Source organism: Lacerta agilis, chromosome 15 (genome assembly GCF_009819535.1).
Source record: "Lacerta agilis isolate rLacAgi1 chromosome 15, rLacAgi1.pri, whole genome shotgun sequence".
NCBI classification, from domain to species: Eukaryota; Metazoa; Chordata; class Lepidosauria; order Squamata; family Lacertidae; genus Lacerta; species Lacerta agilis.
In genome coordinates, this window is record NC_046326.1 from 4,107,324 (window position 1) to 4,123,899 (window position 16,576).

Below are 16,576 nucleotides of genomic sequence, written 5' to 3' on the forward strand. Positions count from 1 at the left end.
ATGGGGTTTTTAAATAATATTTTTTAATTAGTTTTTAATTACAGTCCAATAATAGCCTCATCAGAACAATACCAACTTATAATACAATAATTAATACCAACCATTCAAGTAGTGAATTATATAATTTAGTTAAAGTGACCCCCTGCGTGCTAGATTTGATGATTTCATAATTTTCTTTATTTCTGTGTTCCAAAATCTTACTTGTTTCAATTACATTCCGGTCATAATAATCCCTTATACAGCAACTGCAATGTTATTAACTTATATTCATGTTGACACATTAAATGATTTATAAAACTTCAAGTGAGGAACTCAAACTATATCCTTGTTCTTCCTGTGTGTTATTCTGTCCATGTTGTTTCTTCCTGTCCTTGTAAGATATTATGTCTTTCTTTCCCCCATTTGTTGCTATTATCCATCATCCCATTGTTATTCCAGAAATTTCTCCATCGCTCCGTCTCTTGCTTCATTGTTTTGCACTGAGAACTTTAACAACAGCTGCAAAAGTTGCTCTGTCCCAGTGAATAAACTGTTGTCAATATTTCCCCCCTCAGTCCGTGAAGAAGAGTGGTCTGTCGGACTGCAGATGACTCAATAAAGAACCTTATCCGTTCCTTGGCAGCTCACAGACTCCTTTCATCCTCCCTTCCAGCTGAAGATATATCCTTCCAATTAAATTAAATTCCAAGTCCTCTTAGCGTTACTCTGTTCACTTCGTAGATAATAAAGCATGGGGAAGAGTCAGCTCTAAGTTTCCATTGCAAACCTTGTGCAAAATAGAGCTTCCCTCCCAAAATAGGGAAACCGTAGGCTCCCCTCCCCCTCCCAACCATCTTTTGCACCGAATGAAGTCTTATCTCAAATTCAAACGTTGAAGTCCTTGCAGTTTGTTTGTTTCGCAGTTTGTGATCTCACCTCTTCCAGCACGCGCCTGTACTTTATTCCAATGAAGCTCTAATTAACAGGAGAACCTCGGCTTCTTAATGGCGACATTGGAGGGTTTTTGTTAGGCAAAGTGCTTTTAAATTCAGCGCCTCCCTGCCCCATTCCATGCCAGAGCGAGAGCCAGGTATCGAGACAAACTGCGAGTGAAGCCCGTCCCCCCCCTTCCCTTGGGAAAATTTGCAAGGATGATTTACCCTCAATCATCCTTGTTTTTCCTTTGCCTATGATCTCCCACTGTTGTGGGGCTGCCTCCACTAAGGCAGAGTGGAACCGGATGGTTGGCTGTGGTGACTGGTAGGGATGGGTGACATATTGATAAAACGTCCAAAATTGTTTTGAAGTCCACATCATGATAATGGTTTTATAATATTTGACATGGTGATATATCATGAATCACAATGTGTGTGTACGTGTGTGCGTATGTGTGCGCTACGCAGCTTGTACTGTCCCTGGCCATTGGCCATGCTAGCTGGGGCTGATAAGAGTTGGGAGTCCAGTAAGGGTGGAGGAATTGGAAGTTTTGACAGCTGGGCAGGGAAGGTGACCCATTTTTGCATGCACTCTTTGAAATTGTGGCCAACTGAATGCCAGTCCTCGCAAACTCTTTTATTTGGTTTCCCTGATTGGGTTTCTCTGAGAAATTTGATTCCATTCACATTTAAAGGTGAATCTACCTAATTTGCACTTTATGAAACAATGTGCACACTGAAACATAGTCCTCCATCAAAATCGGCATTTCCCCACATTTTGCAATGCAATTCTCTAGCCCAGGAATGAGTATAGAAATGCATACACTGGGGGAATGTGTGCATAAAAATGCATATTTTTTCTGTATAGAAAAGTGCATCCTATTATGGGAAATTGCTTTGCAAAAATGTGTATATTAGGCAAAACTGCATTAAAAATATGTCTGTCTGGCTAAAAGAGCACTACAATGCTGATGAGTTTTCATGGATGTTCTTTTGATTAAAAAAACTGTAAACTGACATGGAAATGTGGTGAACTGCACTTAAGACTGAAAAAAGGAGAAATTCAGGTGGATCCTACACACATATAAACACCTTTCTGAAAATGCTTTTAAAAAGCGTTTTTAAAAAACACATTGAATTTTCCATAAGGCTCACCATTGCCATCTAGTGTCAAATTGTATTGCACTTAAAACACACTTTAAACGGTGTATTTGCAGCTGTATAGCTGAGTCCTCAGAAAAATTGAAACTGACAGGTTCCACCATTCCTACTCACACTTGAAATAGATGGGCGTGGCTTGAGCGAAACAAACTCAAAAGACATAAGGGGAGGCCTGTGAACTGGTGTTTTCACCGCCACAGATCTGGAGGGCCACATGCTCTCCTTCTATAGTGGACAGGATGCAAAGAAACATGTCTTCCTTAACAACACTTGTTTCAGTGTGGCGTGTGCTGGCTTCCAATGCTAGTGCAGGGTACACTTCTGTTTCTACTATTTAAACACTTTGTATGCTTGTTTGAAATGTAGTCACTTCCTGCTTTCGACTATCCCCCATGCCCCCTCCTCTTCTCCTCCCTGCTTAACTTGGGACTGTAGATGTGTTTTCATTGGACTTTACAGTAGCTGCATAAGAGGAGAGAAAATATCTCCTGAATTGAAACCTTTCTAGCAATGAGCTGAAAGGACTTGTTTGTGTTGGAAATCCCATGGCAACAGACTTTTGGACAGTTTCCTTGCTTGCTGTTGGCTCAGTACAAACCCAAGTGAAGTAACTTCTGTGGCAGGCATCCCCAAACTCGGCCCCCAGCTGTTTTGGGACTACAACTCCCATCATCCTTAGCTAGCAGGACCAGTGGTCAGGGATGATGGGAATTGTAGTCCCAAAACAGCTGGAGGGCCAAGTTTGGGGGTGCCTGCTATATGGTGTCCTTAGGCAGCTAAGCTAATTTAGCTTATAGCTAAATTAAAAAAATAAGGCTTTTTGGAAAGCCATTAATATGCCTCATCTAAAGCATGTTGCTTTGCAGTAGCCAAATCTTGGAAAGACTTTAATTGGTGGTGGATGCTGCTTAATAAACAGATATGCAAACCCTGTCTGTGTACCCTAATTTTTACTGTTTTTCAGTTGTCACATTGACAAAAGGCTCTGTGGTTCTGAAGCATCATTTCATCTTTCCAGTGAAAGCGTTGTAGATGACTTGTTTATATGAAACAGCCTTTGAATAATTCAAAGAGAGATCCCTACCGCCCTCTTTTTAATCTGGCACTCTACATGTCTTCCAATAATGAAGTATTGTTGTCGTCTCTTTGTTCAGAGGTGATAGCCTTTTGATCAAGGGTGGTAAAATTGTTAACGAGTGACCAATCTTTCTATGCAGACATTTACATGGAAGATGGCTGATAAGTAAGTACCCAGTCATTATTTTTTTGGAGTGGGGTGCATATCAGAAATGTAAAATCTCATAAAAGAAAACGAAGAGGACAACTCAGCAAGGCTTCTGTGTTTTTGTTTTTAAAACCTTTGTTGATGACCGTAGGGTCCGGGTAGGTTTATGTTGGGAGTGTCATTTGTTAGATATTGGGTTTCTGAACCATATACCATATTTTTCACCCCAATAAGACGCACTCTTTCCCTCCTAAAAAGTAAGGGAAAATGTTGGTGCGTCTTATGGAGCAAAGAGCATCTCCTCCGCTGCCTTGCCGCTCACAAAACAGGCTTTTTGCGAGAGGTGGGCAGCGGAGGAGGTGCTGCTTGCTCCTCCACCACCCCCGCCTCCCGCTAAAGCAGGTTTTGGCGGGGGGTGGGCGGCGGCAGCTTCTCTGCTGTAGCAGCAGCGGAGATGTTGCTGGATCATCCCCGCACCTCCGTTTGCAAAAACAGGCTTGTTTTTGCAATGGAGGCTGCGGGACGGATCCCAGCAGCATCCGCCCCGCTCCCTCCCCCGCCCCTGCTGACACCGGCGAAAGTGGGGGGGGGAGAGAGAAAGGGGGAGCCCGACAGCATCGCTACTGGGCTGCCCCTTCCTCCCCGCCACCTTCGCGTGACTGGTCCCAGCCTTTTAGAGGAGGAAAACCCGAGAATATTTTTTTTCTGGTTTCCCCCCCTTTAAAAAATAGGTGCGTCTTGTGGCCAGAGCATCTTATGGACTGAAAAATACGGCAATGCTTTAAAGGTCAAACTGGCATCTTTCTAGGGTTGTCTAAAAACTGGGCATAAGGTTCCATTCTCATAAGAAGCTACCTAAGAACCACCTGGCCTTTAGGGAAGTGGAGAGAGAGAAAAGGCATAACACCTTGGGGAGCTGCCCAGTATCTGACTCTTGGTGTCCTAGCTGAGGTGGCCTCTCCCCCCCCCCCAATGCATTTGAGGACTCATTTCTTTCTTGTTTTTTTTTTTATTAAAAAACCCATATTCTTGAATGGTGACTTGCCTTGGATTAGGCTGTAGCCTGGTGGTAGGTCTCAGCTCCACCAGCTGAAGACCAGAGCTCTAGAGCAGCCTTCATTCAACCATGAGTTGTTGGGCTACAACCCCATTGTCCTCCAGCCGGCATGTGCAAAGGTTGCGGGTAGTGGAGCCTGCAGTTCACTGGAGTCTGGGGACCAGGGGTTGGGGAAGGTTTCTTTTAGGATCTTAGGCAGAGCGTTTCCCATCACTTGTTCCCAGAACTCCTTTAATTTGTCCCTTCTCCGACCTGGTGCCAGAGAGTGTGGTTGTTCTGTCTGGGACTGATGGGAATTGTAGTTCTCAACATATGGGGAGGCAGCAAGTTGCAGGAAGGCTTTTTTTAACTGGAGATGCCAGCAACTGAATCTGAAGCCTTTGTGTGCAAAGCATTTGCTGTGCGAACTCTGATACCTTCCTACTACTCTGAGTGTGCCTTTGGGAGTTTCAACCCTCTCCTAAGCATGTTTGCTTCAGTCTCCAATTAATAATACAGTGGTACCTCGGGTTAAGACTTAATTTGTTCTGGACGGTCCGTTCTTAACCTGAAACTGTTCTTAACCTGAAGCACCACTTTAACTAATGGGACCTCCCACTGCCGCTGTGCCCCCAGAGCACGATTTCTGTTCTTATCCTGAAGCAAAGTTCTTAACCTGAAGCATTATTCTGGGTTAGCGGAGTCTGTAACCTGAAGCGTCTGTAACCTGAGGTACCACTGTAAGAATAATAATTTTGTTCTCTAGCGTTATCTGCAAACTCATCCCCTAATCGACAGTAGCTTTGCTACTTTAGTTTCTGAGCTATAGGTTGTCAGTGGAACAAGCTTTTTAGGCTACAATCTGGTGCACACTTACATTAAGCTCAGTGGGACTTACTTGTGAGTAAGCATGCATAGGATGGCACTGCTGATGTAGGGCTGGGAGCCCTACATCAAATCCATTGGATCCAGTAGGGTGATTCTGACAGTGTTGGATCCAGGTTTTAAGAGAGTTTCTTCCAGCACATACTTTCTGACACAATAAAAACATGTTCCAGACTTCCTTGGAATAAAATTCCTTTGCGTAGGAGAAAGGAGGGATCATGGATACACACACATCTTGGCTACATGTTCAACACATCTGTTCTTTTACTCAGAATTTAAAGTAAGAGTAGTCAGTGACAGACATGTGATTATAATGTACACACACACACACAACACACACACACACACAAATATAAGAAAATTAGTTCACAGCAGAAGTTTGGTAACAACTGTCTAGGTAGGTTTAATATGCTTCTTGGATGAAGACACCTGAAAGGTTTCAAGTCTTTTTCAGAAAGTTCTAAGTTTCTCCTATACCCGGGGTAAGGAATCCTTCAGCCTGGGGGCCACATTACCTCCTAGGGAACCTTTCAGGGACCACATGACAGTGGTGGGTGGGGCAAGAATGATTGTTATATTTGTACAGTAGGCTACATTCTAACTACAGTGGTACCTTGGGTTACAAGCAGTCCTGCTTACAAATGCTTCGGGTTACGAACTCCACAAACCCGGAAGTAGGTGTTCCGGGTTGCGAACTTTGCCCCGGGATATGAACGCAATCTGCTTCCAGGGCCGCAGGAGGCCTATGTGGGGAATGCGTGCCTCGGGTTTAAGAACGCTTTGGGTTAAGAACGGACTTCTGGAACGAATTAAGTTCGTAACCTGACGGTACCACCGTTTGCTAAATGAGAGGCTCCTGCGCACCATGCATTTCTCTAGTCTCAACCCAAGCAAACAAAACACATTATTCAATTGCAAACAATGATTATTTCTTAGATTTCTAGTACCTTGTTACCAAGGCCTTCATGTGGTTTACCTTTTTTTGTCCTATTGAGGAATGGATGTGTATTAAACTTGTTTTTCTAGAATTAGATCCCACAGAGCTTCAATAATACTGTATACCATGTTGCAACTCCTATAGTTTATAGAAAAGCAAACACAACCTCTCTTTTGGTTTTGTGTAGCCACGAATCCAAACGTTCCTGTTGGGTGATGAGAATTATGGCAAAGCAGAGGTGGAAAAAAAGAATCTGATTATATACCACTATTTTGTGTGGAGATGATGTCTCAAGCCTGCTTCTGTTCATGTTGCAGCACAGAAGTTGGATTGCTGGAAAGTTCTAGAAATATGATTGGAGGGACATCTGATGAAGGTTTATTATTTATTGAATTTATCTACCACCGTATACCCGGTGGTCTAAAGGCAGCCTGGGGCATATGCTTGACTCTGTCCATGTGGTTATGACATTTTGTATGACTCTGCACAAATGGTCTCTTCTCAGACAAATTGGAGAGAACCTGATTGTGCCAGGGGGAGTGAAAACCATTGAAGCTCATGGACGGATGGTGATCCCTGGAGGAATTGATGTCCACACTCGCTTCCAGATGCCTGAGCAGGGGATGACCTCTTCTGATGATTTCTTCCAAGGAACAAAAGCAGCCTTGGCTGGAGGCACCACTATGATCAGTAAGGATCTTTCTCTCTGTCAAATATAACTGTAATAGGCTTAGCATCAATGCTTGTAATAAGAGAGAGAGAGAACACAAGCTGGTTCCAGGACAAATGAGGAAAAGGCTCTGGTTGAAACAAGCTACAAATATCGATAAAGGGGTGTGACCAATGGAAACTGGGCATGAAATTGGTTTTACAGTGTAAAAAAGGTTACCAACAGAAAATACTCCAAGACCCTGCCCAAGTTCACATTGAGCTGATTGCCATCATGGTCCGTGGTCAGGGATTGTATTTATATTGTAATTTTATGTTGTAAGCGCCCTGAGACCTGCGGTATATAATAATAATAATAATAATAATAATAATAATAAATAGGACTTCTAGTCCCACAGCAACTGGCTGGTGACAGTTTCTCTTGCACATTTTACTTGGGAAGGCATCAGAGAACTTTATTTGCAGATTCAGCTTGTGTTTGCAGTCACTTTTACTTAGGGGGAAGATTGCAGCACATCCATTAAAGAGGAGGCAGCTCTGTCATTTGTATGGGAAACCTATGATTTTGCTGAGCAGAGAACAGCCACACTTAGGGCAGTCTTTACAAACCTTTCAAGTCAAGTAAAAATTTATTGGTTAACCCAATACAGGTTATAGCCAAACATTTCAAGTCAGACTGATATTATTCACTGTTTCTAAGCCACCTACCATGGCTCCTCAACTCCAAGTCTATGAAAAATTCCGAGGAAAGCCCAGGGGGTCACTGGTTGTCAGTGCCAGACCCAAGACACTGTGCAGCTAACTGGGAAATAAATGTTCACCCACCGACTCTGCTGCCATAGGTATGAATGGAAAGAGCTTGAGTTGAAAGTGACTGTACCGATGTTTGCAGCTGTTCCAGTGCATATTTACACTGGAAGATGGGACATTGAGAAGAGTGAGACTGCTGTCCATGACCCCAGATATCAAATTACCCACTAGCTACACCACTAGCAGCTGCTAATTCAGCGTTAATTAGAAAGCATTAATTAGAAAGGGCTGTATTTGCATGACCTCTTCCTCACAAATAGGACCTCAGTTTGACCCAGATGTGCTGATTTGCATCATCCACTTGCCTTTGCAATTAGAGACTAGCAGAGCCTATACATTTTGCCCTGTATCTCTGGTTCTACAGAATCCTAGAACCTTACTCATTTGAAATGAAAATCTGGGGATAATAGTTCCGGAGGGTGGGGTCTGGCACCCTTGTACACTCCCTGATGCCCATATGTCCCACTTACTTATTAATTTAGAAACAATCTAAAATACTCTCAGTAATAACACAGATAAAATCATCACAACTGCCACCATCCCCTGATCGTTGACCATGATAGCTGGGGTGATGGAGGTTGTAGTCCAGCGACACCACATTGCATACCCCTGGCCTATACAGAGACCCTCCGGGTTCCTAGGTCTTCAGCCTGATATTTTTGAATCTTTACTCATTTTTTTCATGTTTTTCCTCCAGACCTGAAATGGGGATCAACCATTTGGTACACTGACAACTGAGCAAGTGTTTGCTCACCATGATCAGCTTTTAGCTTGGAGGTGGCCAATGCGGTATCCTCTGGCCATTACTGAACTACAGTTCCTATCAACCCTGAACATTGACAATGCTTGCTGGGGCTGATGGGATTTGTAGTCCAAGTGCTGCAGGACGAGACCTCTGTTTTAGCTGCTGGCTTTTGATGCCTTAATACGGACACAGGAGACTTCCTTGTACCAGACCTGACTACTTGCCCATTGACTGTAGGTTGCTTTTGGTCCCTGATGTTACTATTTATGGTCTTCCAGGCACCTGTGCCTCCGGACACTATATGGGGGGGGGGGGAATCTAATGTGAGACAGAAGCTGGTAGACAGTTAAATTTCTCTAGCAGATTCAGAGGTGTGATCCAGAAGTTGACAGTGCATATGGTGACATTTATGCCTTCCAGGTATGCAGAGGTTCAAAAGACTCCACCTGTGAAAAACCCAGGGAAACAAAATTGATTGCATTTCCTTTGGTTACTTGCAAAATATCGTAAGATGTTATTTCTGCAGAATTTGGAATGAATCAGGGATACTGGGCAAACATACGCAAATTTGCAGTTTCCCTTCCCTTTTCTATTTTATACTTTGATCCATCACAGTACATAAAGTATAGCTCTGTTTTAATGAATCTTAAAATCAAATTGTTACAATCCTAATTTGATTCCAGTGTTAAATAAAAATGTGTATAGTATACATTATTTGAGGGGTGTGTATAGGCATTAATTAGAATATTTTATTTTTCCTGCGGAAACTTAAATCTGACTTCCTAATACATAATAATTTAACAAAATGTATACATCGCTTGATCGCAATAAGAAGTTTGAAGTTTTACAAGGAATATTAAAATTATCACTAAGAACAATTGAAGATAATTTTAATTATTAATAAAAATGATTAAAACATGTCAACCTTTATGTGTCTGCACAGGCTAGCCTGAACAAAAATGTTTTAAGAAGGTGCTGAAAAAGAGTACGGCCTGCCTGATGTCAATAGGCAGGGAGTTCCAAAGTGTAGGTGCTGCCACATTTAAAAGATTGATTTCTTACAGATGTGGCACCTGTAACAGTGCCAGTATACAGATCCAAGCGGTGGACTGGGCACATATGGGGCAAGGTGATCTGAATTTAAGCTCTGTTGGCTTTGAAATTCAAGCTGGCAAACTCTCTCTTTCATCAGCTTCAAGCAAAATAGTCTGTTGACATTCTGTTCACACATAGTGCTAAGCCAAACTTAGCAGAATTGAGCAAAGGCCATGGCTGCAGAACTTATTTCTCACTCCTTATCGCTGCCATGCTACCTGCAGCTAAGCCATGGCTTGGTTTAGGGTTATGTCAAACCTGGGCTTACAGTTTGCTTTGCACCAGACAAGTGACGAACTGTAACTAAGGTTTGCACTCCTATTTTCGTTATTCCAGGGTTGCTTACATTTACCATATTGGCCTGAATATAAGCCGCACCTTTAAAATTGGGGGGGACAATACCCAAATATAGGGTGCGGTGGGCGGGCTGCGCAAATTTTCCCCACGCTGCCGGGCTGCTCTCTGGGGAGGGGGAGCTGCACCTCTTCGTCCACGGCCTTCCTGCCTTCCCCCTTCTTTACGGTGGCTCAGGGGAGGCTTGGGAACGGCGGGTGGGCTGCACGCCGTTGCCCTGTGCTCCCAGGCTGTTCTCTGGGGGGGGGGGTTGCGTCGCTTTGCCGGCGGCCTTCCCCCACTTCCCCCTTATCTCCAGCGGCTCGAATGAGGCTTTGGAGCGTCAGGCGGGCTGCATGCCTTTGCCCCGCGCTCCCGGACTGCTTTCTGGGGGCTGTTGGAACGAAGGGGGAGGCTGCTGGCAAAGCGGCGTGACTCCCCCCTTCCCCCCTTCATTCCAGTGGCTTTGGGGAGGCTGGTGGCTGCACTCCCAAGCTGCTTCGGGGGGGGGGGGGCTGTGCTGCTTTGCCAGCGGCATAGGGTCCTGAATATACCGTATTTTCCGGCGTATAAGACAACCCCTGACTTTTCCAGTTAAAATATAGAGTTTGAGATATACTCGACCACAGATTCTCCACCCAGCGTATAAGATGACCCCCGACTTTTGAGAAGATTTTCCTGGATTAAAAAGTAGTCATATACGCCAGAATATACAGTAAGCCCTACTTTAACTTTTCATGATCAGAATTTGGAAAAACAACAACTGTGGCTTATATTTGGGCCAATATGGTAATTGCTGTGTTTCATGCTGATACTGGTCTTTTTTTGTATTTAGGTCAATTTTTGGGTGTCCTATGGGCATTGTCTTGAGTTAGTTGCTTTTCTACTAAGTTAATAATAATCACATGTTGTTCAAATGGGAAAGAGTTGAAACTGGATACTCTTTTTACCTCTGGCACCAAAGTATTTTTTTGGTCTGCCCCGGCACACTTTAAAAGCATTAATTATTTAACTTAATTTGATTTACATTTGTATGTGTGTTATATAACCAAATTTATTTTTTATTACCTGAGGGATGAAAACACTTTAATAATTGCACTTTTACTTATCTGAACTTGCAGAAGCATTCGTTTGCCAAAACTATATGGAATAAAAAACAAAAAAAATCTGGCAGATGGATTGCATGCAGATATATCCTCCCTGCCCCACACCTTTTATAGTATTGCTTGCTGGGAATTATATATTAAAAGGTAAACGGTAAAGGTAAAGGACTCCTGGATGGTTAAGCCCAGTCAAATTTGACTATGGGGTGGCAGCGCTCATCTCACTTTCAGGCCGAGGGAGCCGGCGTTTGTCCTAAGACAGCTTTCTGGGTCATGTGGCCAGCGGGACTAAACTGCTTCTGGCGCAACAAAGCACCATGACAGAACAACAGGAGCTCACCCTCTCATGCAAATTCTTACCTTTCCCATATATTAAAAAGCATGACTCAAGCCCTTAAGTTTCACATTGTCAAGAGGATTGGAAACAATTACAAATGAACAAAAAATAATTTATTTATTCATATGAACATATTAAACCAACCTTGTAAATAAGCCCACAAATTCCTAGCCTGATTTCTTCTTTTTAACTACTCGGCTAAGAAACTACGTCTTCTGCCAGCCTGTTCAGAAGAAGACAAAGAAGGAGCATAGGAACCTGTCTTATACCAAGTCACACCATTGCTTCATCTAGTTTGGTCTTGTCTACACAGTGGGTGCTCTTGGGCTTGCCGATCAGAATATTAGCAGTTTGAATCTGCCTGGTGGGGTGAGCTCCTGTTGCTCTGACCCAGCTCCTGCCAACCTAGCAGTTCGAAAGCATACCACCACAAGTAGATAAATAGGTACCACTGTGGCGGGAAGGTAAACGGCATTTCCGTGTGCTCTGGTTTCCGTCACGGTGTCCCGTTGCGCCAGAAGCAGTTTAGTCCTGCTGGCTACATGACCCGAAAAGCTGTGGTCAAACTCCAGCTCTCTCGGCCTGAAGCGAGATGAGCCCCACATCCCATAGTCGCCTTTGACTGGACTTAATCGTCCGGGGTCCTTTACCTGTTATCTGTCTATACTTGTAGCAGCCTTCCAGATTTTAGACGGGACATTCCCAGTTTCATCTGCAGATTCCAGGAATTGAACCTGAGACCATCTGCATGCAAAGTAGGTGCTTTGCTACTGAGCTTGGCTCCTTCCCTCAGGGGTGTACCTAGGGGTTGGTTAGGTAAGCCCCCACCAAGGGCGCAATCCCTGGAAGGTGCAAAAATCACCCCTCTCCATTCTGGTTCGGAGTGGCTAGGAGCCCTCCTGTGCTGATTTGGGGGGCGCACCAACTCTGCCTTCCCTAAAGGATCGTAAGAGGCAGAGCTGAGATGTGGGCTTCCCTTTCAGAAAATAGCATAAAACAGTGGGCTGTTGGAAGAGGAATGTCCGTCTTTCGCCAGTCCACTCACTTGCATGTTATTTTGCATACTCACCTACGTGGAATTCCTGCTCATCTAAATCTACCAGATGTACTACTGAGTCAAATTATTGGTCCAATTTTGCAGTGCCCCCTACTCTGATTGGCAGAGTCTGTCCACAGTCTCTGGTCATGGCTCTTTCCTAACCTCACTTGAGATGCTTTAAGCTAGAAATACTGGCAATTAAACACGGGGCCTTCTAGATGCAAAGCATGTGCTGTGCACGATCTTCCCCACCCCACAACCGAGCTGACTCAAGTTTGTTCTGTCTGACTTCAGAATAAGAATACATTGTATACTCCGTCATCTGTCACCATAATGAATGGAAATTATTGCTTTTATGGGATTAACTCATGCAAATTAGCTGTGACATTCCTGCTCATTGGAGATACATTTGTAAAATTAGCTTATGCTGTAAGAGACATGCTGCTTTTATGGTGTCACAAAGTGTGCAGAGCAAAAATGTGTGGGTTATTTTCTTTCCACAGTGGGCTAGTTTCTCCACCTGCTTTCCCTTTCTAGTGTCCAGGCAAGCAGTAGACATTGGAGTTCAAGGTCACAATCCGGCCCGGCAAAAAATACCCAAAGAGGGTTCAAAGTGGGACCAGTGAAGGATGTAGTTTGGGAGGCATGGGTGTGGCTGAGAAAGGTGTCAGGTCTAGTGAGATTATTGAGGGCCAGAGCGAGAGAGGCCTGGTGGCCCCCGGGCCTCAGGTTCCCCATCCGTGTTTTAGTGTTAAAGGCAAATATTGTATGTGTACTGTTACATGCCCAATAGCCTTGTCTGAATCCTGAATAACTCCTCAGATATTCCTGCCAAGAAAAAAGATCGCATTCATTTTTCCTTTGCTGAAGAGTGGAGTCCCCCGTCTGTTTCCCCTGTCCCCTTCTTACTCCATGTCTCTTAAGTGCATTGTGATAACACAACCAACATGAAGCCTGGTGCGCATTGTCTGCTGATGTGCGTGTGTCTGCTCCTGTAGCTGAAATGCCTCTCAAAAGCCTTCCCAGTGTTATTTTCCTAGCTAAAGTAATTTTACGGATTGCTTTAATGCTGGGATTCTGCTGGGGCCTTTCCCTAGATGAAAGTACTGCTCAGCTGAGCCTTTGGGGGTGGCTTGCCAATTAGCACGGAAGGAAACAGCTGCTTATGCTTCCACGTTGCATCAAGCTTTTTGCATCTGGCCATGTTGATAGGATTTATTATGCCTTCATGCTTCTGTCCAGAAAGAAAGATTACTGAGGGTGGAAGCCTCTTTTTGAAAGGGGGATGGTAGAAAACAAAGATTATGGTGTCATGTCAGGCCAGATAAGGCGCTGTGTCTTCTTCCAACAGGTCCAAAACAGAATCTTGAGCTTGTTTGTCTTGCAGGATATTGTAGCAGGAGCAGAATCCCATGGGTTTTGCAGTCCATTGCCGAATCCAGTAACAGCTGGCATGCAGGATAGGAAAATATATCCCTTGCGGCCAACAGGAAGTGGTACCACTGAGATTTGGTTCGAAATTAAATTGAGGCCCGAACTTCGACAGTAGAAGTCATTTTGAAAGAAAGAAAAATCCTTAATTCTGTCACTGAAAAACCTTTGGATGTTATCTTCAGCCCCCGATACAAAACTGTCACACTGTCTTTCTTGCCTTTCTTCTCCCCCACTTCCAATTTCTCACATGTTCAGCCCTCATTCCTGTGATCTCACCTCTCCTGGTACTATCCATTCTAATGTTCCTTGATGTTTTTAAGGGTTTGTGTGCCTGTCTAGAATATGAAAGCTTAAAAATTGCTCGGAGCTGAGGGTTTCTTTGATGGGTACTAGAGCTGACTAGAGCTACACAAAATCCTTTTCTGCCCTAACCCAGAAGATGCCTGTTGATGATGGTATGACAGGTTGAACCCTCTCTTGGCTCATGGTACATTAAAATGAGCAAAGTGGGAATACGGTTGCCTTTTATTCTGGTTGCACTGGCTTCCATACTGTCACTTAAGTGTGTGTGTGTGTGTGTGAGAGAGAGAGAGAGAGAGAGAGAGAATGAATATGTAGTTTTCCCTGTAGGTCCCCCTCTCCCAATCTTCCCAAACAGTGGAATTTGCACATAAAGTGAAGGGAAGGGATAGAAGGAGCATTTCAAGATCTAAACCAGTGGTAGGCAACATGGTTCGTTTCAGATGTTGTTGAACTATAGTTTCTACCAACCCCACCCAACATAGCTAATGGTCAGGGAAGATGGGAGTTGTAGCCTAGCAGCACCAGAAAGCTAAAAATGGGGTAGGGCCAGTGGGTAGTGTTCAGGATGCAGAAAGTCTCAAGTTCAGTTCCTGGCATCTTCAGGAGGTAGGGCTGAGAATGTCCCCTGCCTGAAACCCTAAAAAGCAACTGGCAGCTTTCAGCGTTCCTAATGAGGCACCTGAATTTTAAAGAAGAAAAGCACACCCATAAAATCATATTTAATTGTGTGACTTGATTTCATAAGCAACTGCATTTGCCATGTTCATGATTCGTGCCTGCTGTATAGTCATTAACAGGGGCTAACAGGCTTGAATGAAATTGCCTTATGGATGGCGAATTCTTTGCTAAAGTGTGCTAAAATGGCATTACTGCCAGCCTCTTTCCGACAGACGTATGTGGATGGCTGACCTAGATATTTCTCTCTTCCTTCTCCCCCTCCCCACATACTCTGAATATGACAAGAAGGATTTGGCATCTTTTCTAGGGAAGCAACCACTGTTAAGTGCACTGTGCAATCACATTTTAATCTCAAAATGCCACAAAATGGCCCAGATCAAGGCAAGCTTCTTTCATGCTGGAGGGTAAACAACATTCTGATGGACTTGATTCATCCTCTTCCCCTTTTGCCTTTAGGTTAGTATTGCTCTGTTCAAACTCACAACATTTATATCTCTTTCTGGATGACCTCTGTACTTAGTTTGTAATAACAAAGGTGTGAGGATATAAGGTTGCCTGGAAATAATTTATCTTGGCATGCATATTATCTTACGGTTTGGATTCTGGAAATGTTCTATGTGGCAGTGGTGACCAGAGCAGGCAGAAAATTGGTGGGAGGTGTGTTTATGAAGAAAATTTTCTCTAATTCAGAGTGAGGGCAGGAAGCACCACCCTCACTCTCATTTGGTTGATGATGTGAAGCCAAATCTGATTGGCTGTATTGCATCAAGTTGTCGTCATGCAGCAAACATGATTTCTAATCTCCTGAGGCACATAACCCGTCTGTTTGAAAACACAAAAACCAACAAAAATAATTGCACCACAGCAAAAAGGTATGAAAATCGACATGCTGTGGGTGATCATTTGGAGAACATTTCAGAGCCCTGGAAATGTCCATTCCATTAAAATTCTCAGCCCTGCGATTAGAGGGTGGCCTTTTTACTGTGATCCTCTCTCCCACAGTTGACTTGCAATCTGATGAAAAGGGCAGTCCGTTATTTGGAATCTGGACCTTATTGGCCACCCAGGCTGAACTCACAGGGTATTGCACCCCAGTATTTCCCCAACAGGATGAGGGGGGATTAGGAAGAGCAAGGAATTCCAGACACAACAAAGGGCAGAGTAGTTCCTGGCAGTGCTTATCTTGTTTTAATATACAACACTGCACTTTGGGAGGTGCAGCTATGTGCCACCTGTTGATAGTAATTGAACTCCTTACATGAGCAGAAGGTACTACACTTGGGCAAAAAAAATGAAAGGCACAAATACAGGATGGGTGACACCTGGCTTGAGAGCAGTACATGTGAAAAGGATCTAGGAGTCTTGGTAGACCATAAACTTGACATGAGTCAACAGTGTGATGCAGCAGCTAAAAAAGCCAATGCAATTCTGGGCTGCATCAATAGGAGTATAGCGTCTAGATCAAGGGAGGTAATAGTACCACTGTATTCCGCTCTGGTCAGACCTCACCTGGAATACTGTGTCCAGTTCTGGGCACCACAGTTCAAGAAGGATACTGACAAGCTGGAATGTGTCCAGAGGAGGGCAACCAAAATGGTCCAAGGCCTGGAAACGATGCCTTATGAGGAATGGCTTAGGGAGCTGGGTATGTTTAGCCTGGAGAAGAGAAGGTTAAGGGGTGATATGATAGCCATGTTCAAATATATAAAAGGATGTCATATAGAGAAGGGAGAAAGGTTGTTTTCTGCTGCTCCAGAGAAGCGGACACGGGGCAATGGATTCAAACTACAAGAAAGAAGATTCCTCCTAAACATTAGGAAGAACTTCCTGACAGTAAGAGCTGTTGGACAGTGGAATTTGCTGCCAAGGATT

The 16,576-nt window shown here is 43.9% G+C and overlaps 1 protein-coding gene across 2 annotated transcripts in view; it reads left to right on the forward strand.

Annotated features, from left to right (window-relative positions):
* Positions 1–6,630: 6,630 nt before the first annotated feature.
* DPYSL2 (dihydropyrimidinase like 2) overlaps positions 6,631–16,576 on the forward strand; it is a 35,751-nt gene continuing 25,805 nt past the window's right edge. The window contains exon 1 of one of the 2 annotated variants that reach the window (XM_033171654.1): positions 6,631–6,848. In XM_033171654.1, the coding sequence (XP_033027545.1) occupies positions 6,635–6,848 (214 nt within the window). In that variant the 5' untranslated portion in view covers positions 6,631–6,634. The remainder of the gene's footprint in view (positions 6,849–16,576) is intronic. The other variant, XM_033171655.1, reaches the window with a different exon arrangement.